Source organism: Callithrix jacchus, chromosome 2 (genome assembly GCF_049354715.1).
Source record: "Callithrix jacchus isolate 240 chromosome 2, calJac240_pri, whole genome shotgun sequence".
NCBI lineage: Eukaryota > Metazoa > Chordata > Mammalia > Primates > Cebidae > Callithrix > Callithrix jacchus.
In genome coordinates, this window is record NC_133503.1 from 156,303,727 (window position 1) to 156,315,673 (window position 11,947).

Sequence of the window (11,947 nt, forward strand, 5' to 3'; positions counted from 1 at the left end):
CTAACAAAAAGTCAACAAAGATGCCTGCTATTGACGAAAACTAAGTATGGGCATTTGGAAAGATTAAAAGAAACAAAACAATAAACCTATTAGAAAACATATTAGAAACCTTTCAAGCTCTCAAAATTTGGCTTGGATGCATTACAAAGATAGCAAAAGTAGCTGCCCCCTGGAGAGGAATTTGTTTATTCAGTTTATCTGATGTAGAAGTGAACCTATTGGTCTTAAGTGTCCTAAATTTGGGCTGAGCCTATTTCCCAGCAAGGTATACAAAATTCTTGTCAACCTTAAGGACTGCTACTAACTGGAGGTCCCAATTCAATTCCCCAACTAATTGAAGACTCAATTTCATGCTAGTGTATTTAATGCTGAAAAAAGAAATACAGCAACAGAAACAAAGCCACAGGTAAGGGCATAAATAGGCCCCACAAACAGGTCCCACATACTCAGTCCCCACCAGTCATTAATGAACATCCTCTGGTGATTTAACACCCTAAAGACTTGTTTGAGGAAAACACAAGACCTAGTAAATATTAAGAAGTGATGATACAGCACTAGGTGAGATAAGTATACATGAACATATATAAATGAATAAATAACATCACTGCATCAAATATCTTAAATGTTGCTATTTTGAAATAGAGTGCCATTTCATCTGACTGATAAATCCACTTTGAATATGTTTACCCTGGAAAAACCCTTAGGAAAGTCAGGGAAAGTAAGGATAAATGTAGAAAATTTAGGTCCAGGTGCAGTGGCTTATGCCTGTAATCCCAGCCCTTTGGGAGGCCAAGGTAGGTGGATTGCCTGAGGTCAGGAGTTCGAGACCAGACTGGCTAACATGTTGAAACCCTGTCTCTACTAAAAATACAAAACTTAGCTGGGTGTGGTGGGGGTCGCCTATAGTCCTAGCTACTCGGGAGGCTGAGGTGGGAGAGCTGCTTTAACCTGGGAGGCGGAGGTTGCAGTGAGCCGAGATTGAGCCATTACACTCTAGACTGGGTAACAAGAGTGAAACTACATTTCAAAAAAAAGTAGACAATTTAACCTGTTTTCTCCCTCCTCACATTCAGTACAAGGAAATGAGACACACATGGAAACTGAGATCAACTCTAGAGCACAAGCTCAATGAGTAACTAGATCAGCTGAATCACCCAAATTAATTATTTCTCCCTCTTGTGTGTATATGTTGTTGCATTATTTGTTTTGCTTTTTACTGATAAACTGTAATTGCATTCATATGTTAATGTAGCAGCTAACTGCATCCTCCCTTTTCTTCAGTTCCCTACTCCACTCCTTACCTTACTGATTCCACTTCCCATATTTTAGTCAAGTGATCTGAAATATTACTGATTTGCAAATTTTTTCTAAGCACTACAATAAATGAATTTTACATGTAGATTTCCCCATTAATTGGTTCTTTCGACTCACCTTTTTCAGATCCTCATTACTATCAAATCATAATGGGAAAAGAATGCTTAAGGACGATGAACAAACAGTTTGTAAGGGAGAGGTCTATAAATTTCCCTCAAATTAAGATGAACATGACAAGCTCTTGGGGTAAAAATGTGGCACAGAAAACAAATAAATGTGTTAATTTGTATTTTAAAAATGACTTCCTTTGCTGTTATGTTTTTTTAAGTTTCTTTTTTAAATTTTATTATACAATTTATTTTCAAATCTCTTACATTTGCAAGCAAAAACTCTTAAGTTCGGTATATGCAGTAATAATTACCATCAGAGTTCTCAAAATCTAATGTCATCTTAACTTCAATTACTATAACTGCTGACAAAATGGCTGTGACTTAAACTTACAGCCACGTTTTGATTAGCCATGAACCAGTGGTCCCTTCAAACTTGTTTTCAGTTCTGGGGCTACCATGAATACATTATTATCTGGGAATGCACAATTAATCCTTATAATATGTACGGGGAATTGGTCACCGCTATATGAGCTCTAAGTTAACCAGTGACGTATTTTACGTTAGAAAAATATTTTCCATATATGGAACACTTAATTACAAACATCATTTGCCTTTCCCAAATCTTAGCACCTTATTTTTGAGTGACTCTATTTTACGTATTTAGTAATCGTTTTACTAATGCCTTCGAGCCTTTTCATAAGCCATGGACCCTATTGGGACACTCTCCTTTCCCACCCAACACCCACTATTTGAAAACCCTTAATAAAATTCACCCTTAAAAGTTCTTCGAATTAACTCATTCTAATTCTCTGCATTCCATTTATATTTATTTAACACTACATTAATTAGTATTCTATTAGAACTTCTTTTCAACTTTTAACCACTTGCATCCCTCCTACCCCCTTCAAATCTCTCCATCCAGTTTTTCCGTTCTTTGTTCGAATGTGTGTTTTATGTACAGTATTAGTACTATAATCAAAAACTCAAGAAAATTCTTAAAAACAGAAAATGGAAGATTAAGTAATCCAGCAGAAAAAAATCATCACAAAAATGCTTCAAGGAAAAAACAATAACAACTCAATCAACTGACAAATGAATCTGACAATACTTTGGAAAAGTACTACTTTAGGTTCTCAAGAACGCAAAGTGCCCTCAGCAACTCAATTCAATCCCTGAATCACTGTCAGGCTTTTACAAAACTGTTGATGTAAAACCTCCGAGCACTACCAACAGCCTTTTAGAACTCACTTGCCAATATTACTAGCAGTGATATTTTTACTAACACTAAATTCCAAACAAGTTTTCTTCCCAAGCAGACTAATGAACAAAAAAATTTTCCTGTGCAGAAACCAAATTAAAAGCACTTAAAACCATGTAAGGAATACAGTGATTTAACCCTTCTGAAAGGACTGTAGTGGTGGGCAAACAGGTGACATATGGAAGGGATGCAGAAAGTGGAGACAGAAATCAGTGAGACTCCTCCCCTTCTCCGAGGGCTAAGGTTCAGCTTGCAGCTCCGGAGGCAAACCCTCCCTACAGACCCTCTCCCTCAGCCACAAGCTAAAAGCTTCCAGAAAACCACAGGTCCTCCTCCCCAGCCTCGCACTCAGGCCCTCATTCGCCTGGCCAGCGCCAGCGGAAAGCAGACAGTCTCTAGTCCACCCGACCCCTCCCGAGAAAAGGGTCACCAAAGGACGCTTTCCCCAAGGCCCCCTCCGGGACTCAGCTAGCAGAGACTCCGCAAAAATTGAGGGACCCAAGAAGCTTGAAGAAGTAGTGTGACAATTCTGTTACCTGGTCGGAACCTTGGAAACGGAAAGGGCAGCTACAGCCACTGCCCTTCTCCACCACAACGCCTGCTTCAGCGCCACTGACATTGAGACCGCCGCCATCTTGCTGCAGGCAAACACCAGGATGAGAGGACGGATCAGCGCAAGGGACTAACTTCCTTCGTTCTCAAGCCAGTGCAATCGCAATGTAGCGAAGCTCTGTGGGATTTCCTTTTTAATGCTGGGGCTTAAAAAAGAGGAGAAGCGTTTAGTTGAAAGAATTAAGACGAAAAATGTATAGGAAGAAATGCAAAAGTGCACTAAATGTAAATTTCCACCATAAATTATGTGTAATCTTTACTGGTTGTTAGGACTGGTGTTTTGCAATGATAATGAAAAGACCAAAAGAAGGTACCTGCAAATTTAAACACCTGCAACTCGTAATTTATCGAAGAAATTAGAATATTTGGGGCTGAGCCCACTGGAAAAGCCGGAGAGCTTTTTGGGTCCCTAAGAACATAAAGTAGTACTTTTCCAAAGTATTGCCAAATTCACTTTGCAAGACCTCAAGACAGGGCTATATTCAGTGTGACATTCTGTAGTGGTAATGTTCAGATTTTTCAAACGAAAAATCTGGATACATGATCTGGCAAAGGATTATTTTTTGACATGTATGTTTATACAAAGAATCAGTAGAACATAATATTTGATGTCACTACTTCCCCCAGTAAATCCTGAATGTGTGTGTGTTCATAATCCGTAGACACAAAGAATGACATTAAAGCTCCATGCATATAGAACAAAAATTATCTTCCAATACAAGTGTTGGAAACATGTTTGTATTGTGGACTTCTGACCTTAAAGAACAATGATCAACTGAGTTATATAAAATAGAAAGCAGGTTAGTTTTGGGTTTTGTTTTTTAAGACATTTGTTTAACAAGTTAGTACTTTCCTGCCTTTTTAAGCACATGAAAACATAATCTTCATTAAATAAATAGGAACAATGGGAGGATGGGCAATGACAGTTTGGCATTATGGACCATTAAAGGAAAATCCAGTACATAAGGGAAAGGGGGAGAGAAAAAGTCATACATAGGGAAAGAGAAATGCACAAGACGAAGGAAAGCAAGGGAGAGATGCCTCAGAGAAAATTTTATTTTAAACTTTTCATTTTGAAATAAGTATAGATTCACATGAAATTGCAGAGATAGTACAGAGATGTCTTGTGTACCTATTTCCCCCAGTGATTACATCTTATATAACTTGAGTACAATATCAAAGCCAGGAAACTGACATTGATATAAGTATTTGTATTGTCCTGTGTCATTCTATTACATATTTGTGTAAACACCACCATGATCAAGATACAGAACTATTCCACCCTCACAAAGATCTCTCTGGTGCTACCCTTTTTAGTAACACTTGCCCTCCTAACCTTAGTGATCTCTATACTGTTTGCATTTTTATAATTTTGACATTTTGAGAAGTTATATAAATGGGCTCATGCAGTAGGTGACCTTCTAAGATTGGCTTCTTTCACTTAGCATAACACACTTGATATCCATCCAAGTTGTGTATATCAATAGTTCATTCCTTTTTATTGCTGAGTAATATTCCATGGTATAGATGTACCACAATTTAACCATTCACCTATTGCAGAACATTTTGGTTGTTTCCCATTTTGGGCTATTACAAATAAAACTGCTGTGAACAATTGAATATAGTTTTTACGTGGACAAAAATCTTCATTTCTCTGAAATAAATGCCCAAAAGTACAATTGCCAGGTCATATGATACATGTATGTTTCATTTTTTAAAGAAAGTAAGGACTATCTTCCAGAGTAACTGTAACATTTTACATTCCCTCCAGCACTGTATGAGAGATCCAGTTTCTCCATAACCTCACCAGCATTTTCTATTATTGCTATTTTTATTTCAGCTGAGCTAAAGTAAATAATGAGTGCATAGTAATACCTCATCACAGTTTCAATTTACATTCATTCGCCTAATGGCTAATAATGTTGAATATCTTTTCACGTTTTTATCTGCCATCTGTATATTCCATTCAGTTAAATATCTTATGTCTTTTGCCCATTTTCTAATTAGCATTATTTGCTTTTTTCCCTGTAATATTTTGAGAATACTTTATATACTAGGTGTGTCTTTTACCAGATACATGATTCACAAATATTTTCTTCAATATGTACTTTGTATTTGTATTCTCTTAACAGGATCTGCCACAGAACAAATATTTTTAATTTTGATAAAGTCCAGTTTATTCATTTTTTAAATTTATGGATTGTGCTTTTTGTGTCATGTCTAAGAACTATTCTCCAATCCTATGTCCTAATGATTTTATCTTGTTTTCTTTCAAAGGATGTTTTAGTTTTACTTTTTACATTTAAGTGTATGGCTCGTTTTGAGTTAATTTTTGTGACTTAAGTTTTCCATTAATAGGTATGAGGTTTAGGTTCAGGTTTTTGCTTGTGGCTATCCCATTGCTCTAGCACTATTTATTGAAAAGCTTATCCTTCTTTCATGGAGTCCCTTTTGCTCCTTTGTCAAAATATCAGTTGACCATACTTGTGTGTAGCTTTTTCTGGGTTTTCTATTTCAGAGAGAAATTTTAAGCCTAAGGGCGGCTTTGGTGTTTGGATTAACTTTAATAAAGATTTTCTATGCCAAGGAGTAACGGGATGTGTCCCAGTGTTCATAGAGCAACTTACTATAGCCCTGTTACTGGCCCTATCTACCAAAGCTCAACCTCTTCACCTCCCACCTATCCTGGTCCCCTGCTTCCATGAATCTGAATTCCTAGGAAAGCATCCAGTCTCTAGTCTCTTTGTCTTTCAAACAGCCTGTAATCCAACATCAGCACTGCCAGCGCTCTAGTGGACTCTGATTCTTTTCACCTTCTGCTGGATTCCTTCCACTGCCCGTTCCTGAGGTCCTTTCTGACCTTATATACAGGATATAGGCCTAAGAATGGAACAGAAATAACCTGATATATGCATTTATTTATTTATACTATTTCACCTATACCATAGGCTGGACCATTAAGCTTACTAGAATGTCTAGGTCCAAATACTATTTTGTTATTTCAATGTGCTGCTCCAGAGCCTTTCACAGGGTGTTGACTAGTGGAGTCCACCTCTTAGCCTCTTCTCTAGTTATCCTCCTTGCCCTTCAGATCACAGCTGTGGTCACAACCTTCAGAGTCACTCCCTGGGGTAGAAACTACATCCTACGGGCATTTTTCACCTCTATCATCCTTGTTGAGAGATCCTGACTCCTACGATAGAGACTAAGGTTGCTGTATGTTGGCTTTCCCATGAGCTCCTATGGTGGCTAGCACATGAACATGTCCAAAGACAATGGGATCTGAAATCCCTTTTAAGAAAGAAGAATTCTGGAAAAAAAAAAAACAAAAGAGAGACATACAAGAAGAAATACCTATTTTCCTGCCTCTGAATGCAGTTCTATAAGGACATAATGCCTAGAATTGTGACGTCTTCTGAACTTGAGGAGGCAAGCATAAGAGCTTAGCTAACAAGAAGGGGTGGAGGAATAGAGAGCAGGAAAGAGCCCAGGGCTTTGTGGACATCATTGAGCCAATCCTGAAACAACTTCTAAACCAACCCTGATGAAAATACCTCCAACTTTCCTATTACATGAGATAGCAAAATGACTGAATTGTTTAAACCTCTATTAGTTAGTGTCCAAAACCTCTTGTTCTGCAAGATGTTTCACATACAATCACTATAGACAAGATGTTTTTGGATGTCCTGCATCCAAAAACATCTTTCCGATGATGCTCTTTTGTGAAAAGTACTTCTCTGACTTTCCTTTATGTTAACTGTTTTTGTAGACGCTCCTAGCATCATATCTTCCTTCTTCATACCACCTCTCATGCCTCAGTTTTAATACACCATCATCATCACTTTCTCTACAATGTAAGTCTGAAGACAAGGATCATATCCAATTTTGATATTATTTACCCAAAACATAGCCTAGTCCCTCACATGCAGTAGACTCCAAACGATGTATACAGTAAGTGAATGAAAATAATTGCAACTTTTAAAATGTCAAAAAATGAAAAAAAAGTGCTATCTCTATTTGCTATTTTTGCTTAGGAAAAACTCATACAAATTAATGTGATTTTTCTCTTGGGGGTACACATCTTATTGGTTTCTAAAATTTCATCTTTGATCAGGTGTCATTTCCCTGAAGAACTCGGCGGGATATTGGGGATAGGAGCTCCATGTTGCTGGCAAAAGACCCAAAAACATAAATTTACCTTTTACCAGGCTTGCATTAAAAAAATTTAATAACTTCTTTCATTTCCTTATTTCTCACATTTCAAATACAGGATATAGACCTGAGAATGAAACAGAAATAATTTGCTGTGTGCATTTTTTTCAACTTCAACCAAACTGTACATTCTACCAGTAAGTGTAGTAGAGTGGCTCTGTCCAAATACCATTTATTATTTCAAATAGGAGCATTAAAATGTAATTGACTTTACTTTTTGCTTGCACTTCATCCATGATGGGAAAAGAAACATCTATCTTAGATTTTCTTATGGCATGTGAAAGTTACAGTGGACCCAAAGTTGTCTGTTTTTAATTTTTCCCCTTGCACATGGGTCTTTGGTAAAGCATCCAGAAAAAAAATAAAGTAAAACCAGACATTTCTATCAGAAGTTTAACATACAATCACTATAGACATGACAAAATTCCACCATTACTTATTGGCTACAAACTAATTTTTTTAAATCACATCTCATTTTTCACTGCCAATTTATTTGAAAAACTTAATTCTTGTCATCTTATAAAATTATCATGACATCTAGCAGGGCAGCTGAGGCTTTGACAACAAATTAAAGAATTTCTACCTATAGTGAAGAACTGCTGCTTGAAATTATTTTTGGAAAACAAGAGGTACAAATAAATTCCTAAGAACTCAAGAAATTGTCCCATATAAATTTCAGAACATGCTCCATCACCCTCTGGAGTTTCAGCCCTAAATTTTCAACTGAAACTTGAAAAACTTAATTCTTAAGTTCATTCTCAAACTTAACATGTAGAAAACCACGCTAATTCTATTTCTCCCCTTTCTCTTGCCCCAAGAAAATCTGTTCTTTCCCTCAGTATCTCTGCCTTGGCAAGATAAGTACTATCATCTTTCTTCTAACAGACGTCATCTGCTGTAAAATACACCATTTTTTTCTGTACTATTAAGAAAGAGGGCCGGGCCTATAATCCCAGCACTTTGGGGGGCTGAGGCGGGTGGATCACAAGGTCAAGAGATTGAGACCATCCTGGTCAACATGGTGAAACCCCGTCTCTATCAAAAAATACAAAAAACTTAGCTGGGCATGGTGGTGCAAGCTGTAGTCCCACTACTCAGAAGGCTGAGGCAGGAGAATTGCTTGAACCCAGGAGGTGGAGGTTGCGGTGAGCCGAGATCGTGCCATTGCACTCCAGCCTGTGTAATAAGAGCGAAACTCCGTCTCATTAAAAGAAAAAAAATGCAGCAATTGAAACATAACATAGTACCAGTTTTACTTCTTGATTTCACAGAAGTAAACTGTGGGAAAGTAGACATCGTAGAATCAAAGAAATATAGTAGTTTCCTGCCCCAATGTATTTCCTCCCCTTTTTTGTTGGTAATAGAACCTGTTTTTGTTCTTTTGTTTGTTTGTTTCACTGGTTTCTGAAATAAAGGCTTTATTTTTTAGCTTCTTTATTGCTAAGAGTAACCATGTGACTAGATTATGGCCATTGAAATACCAGGGGGCAGTATCATGTGACAACTTCTGGGAAACATCCTTTAAATACATATAGCAGTCACATCTCTTTTCCCTTCCTTTTACTTCTTTTATCCTGCTGCCTGGAGGTAAGTGTGGAAACTCAGAATGTGAGGACAATATCTATACTTAGTGATGAAAGAATAATGATGTGGAAGAAGGCTGGATCTCTATCATTTGATTCCACAAGAAATACCAGTCCATAGATCCTACTACCATTTCCCTGTTCTCTACTCCTTCAATGAGGACTCTCTTCTCTTATCCAGATTGAATTCCATGGCCAACTACTATGCTGTTACTCATGACTCTCCTATTTCTCTCTAAATTAAATCCAACTCTTTTTCTGTTCTGCAACTATACCCATGCAAGTGAACAGGACTGTAGAAAAGTGTCAAACCATACTGATTTGTCTCACTTGACCATAAACTTCAAGTTAGCCATATTGCTACTTGGCAATTATATTAAACTTCTTTGCATTCTTATCCCATTAATTTTCTCACTTTATTATGTGGATCTTTCACACCTTGTTCTCTCTCCTCAAATCTCTCCATTTCTCAATTCTTGCTAATGACTTTCCTAGATCACTGAGAAAAATGGAGCAATCAAAAGACTTCTTCAGACACCCACTACCTTATCATTTACCAGTAGCTGCACTCACAGACTCTATCTTGCCTCCTATTGTAGTAGATGAACTATTCATGCCTCTGTCTAAAGCTAATCCCTCCACTTGTACACTAGATCTCATCCCACCAGAACCACCTATACAAGATCTTTCTGGTACGTCTGCCCTTTAGAAGAAGACAGGAGGAAATCTTTAGGACATAGGGTTGGCGAATAGTTCTTCAACTCATACCAAAAGCACAATCCATACATTTAAAAAAAAATGAATATAGCCGGGTGCAGTGGCTCATACCTGTAATCCCAACACTTTGGAAGGCTGAGGTGGGCGGATCACCGGAAGTCAGGAGTTTGAGAGCAGCCTGGCCAACATGGTGAAAACCCTGTCTCTACTAAAAACACAAAAATTAGCTGAGTGTAGTGGCACATGCCTGTCATCCCAGCTACTTGGGAGGCTAAGGCAGGAGAATAGCTTGAACCCAGGAGACAGAGATTACAGTGAACTGAGATCATGCCACTGCACTCCAGCCTGTATAAGAGAAGAGAGTCCTCATTGAAGGAGTAGAGAACAGGGAAATGGTAGTAGGATCAATGGACTGGCATTTCTTGTGAAATCAAATGATAGAGATCCAGCCTTCTTCCACATCATTATTCTTTCATCAGTAAGTATAGATATTACCCTCACATTCTGAGTTTTCACACTTACCTCCAGGCAGCAGGATAAAAGAAGTAAAGGGAAGGGAAAAGAGTAAAAGGAAGAGACAGAATAAAACTCTGTCTCAAAAATAAACAAATAAACAAAAATAAATAAATAAATTGGGCTTCATCAAAACTAAAAACATTTGTTCCGTGAAAGATTCTATTAAGAGGATGAAAAGAGAAACTAAAGATGGGAGAAAATATCTGTGAACTACATACTGATAAAACTTGTATCTGGAATATATAAAGAACTCTCAAAATGTAACAGGAAAAACTATCAAATATTGCCATTTAGAAACTGGGCAAAAGATATGAGACATTTAACTGAATAGAATATACAAGGTGGCAAATAGGCACAGGAAAAGGTATTCAACATCGTTAGCCATTAGAGGAATGTAAATTAGGACCATGATGAGACATCACTACACACATTATTTATTTTACTCTACCTTTAGAGTACAACTATAATATGACCACTTCTCACTACCTCTATTGCTAGCAAATAGGTCCTTGCTACTATCCTCTCTTGCCTGGAATGCTGCAAGAGTCTTTTAATATGTCTCTCTACATTTATCCTTACCCACCTATAGCATATTCTCAATAGAGCAGACACAATAGTCTTCTTAAAAATGTAAGACAATTCATTTTCCTTCCTTGCTCAGTACCCTCCAGTAGGTCCGAGCATCAGAGTTGATCTCTTACATCTGCTATTAGTTTTATCTTCCTCTCTCTGTTGTTTTCTTAAACACATCAGGCAGGTTCTCAGGTTAGGGCTTTTGCATGGAATGCTTCCTCTGCCTAGAATACACTTCCCCCCATACCAACATGGTTAACATCCTCCTTTCTTTAAGTCTTTGATCAAATGTCACCTTTTCAGTGAGGCTTTCCTTGACGTATATATCAGTCAATGTCTTGTAAGGAAAACAGAAACTCCTTCAGATAATTCAAACAGAGGACATCTAATTTAGGGGAATTGTTTACACAGGTGATAGCATTTCTGAGGAACCAAACAAGAAAGATCATGAGGCAGCTCAGATATTAGAATGAGCAACATCTGCTATCACCCCGAAGAGCTAAAACACCACAGGGAATAAGTGGTGTTACCAGAGCTCTAAAGCTGATTTAGCCAATGGGATCTGAAACCACAGCAAGGGCTGTGTAGCAGGAGCTGGGTTCAGAGAAGGAGATGCTGTCCAACAGAAACTAAAATCATGGGGAAAAATGTGCAATCACTGCCAAGGATAAACCCACCGCAAACGGGAAGGAAGGATAAGTAGCCCCAATTTACTCTCCAGTCTGCCGGTGCCTCCCATTAGCTAATGCAGCTAGAAGCCAGAAGTTAAGAGAACCTAGGGGAAGTTGTATCTTATAAATGGCAGAGCAGGGAAAGGCAGGGAAGAAATCTAATAGCAAACTGGCAGAATTCTAACATACTACCCTATCCAAAATTGTAAGGTCCCAATCTTCATGCCTACCACATACTACCAAACCCCTTACCCTGCTCCACTTTCTTATCTATCAGGACTCCTAGTTGTAAGCAACAGAAACCTATTGTGGTTATAGAAAGGAAGTTATCGAAGATCCCAGACAGCTCAGTCAGTGGAGCATCAGTAAAGGAAGTTATTA

At 37.9% G+C, this 11,947-nt stretch overlaps 1 protein-coding gene across 5 annotated transcripts in view; it reads right to left on the reverse strand.

Moving 5' to 3' along the window:
• The window catches only part of NDUFS4 (NADH:ubiquinone oxidoreductase subunit S4), a 128,902-nt gene extending 125,562 nt beyond the window's left edge, over positions 1-3,340 (reverse strand). For all 5 annotated transcript variants that reach the window (XR_013532313.1, XM_017969926.4, XM_002744985.7 and 2 more), the window contains exon 1: positions 3,219-3,340. Coding sequence is in view for 4 of the 5 variants with exons in the window: in XM_017969926.4 (XP_017825415.1) it covers positions 3,219-3,316 (98 nt within the window). In the remaining variant the exon portion in view is untranslated. The remainder of the gene's footprint in view (positions 1-3,218) is intronic.
• Between the last annotated feature and the right edge of the window lie 8,607 nt (positions 3,341-11,947).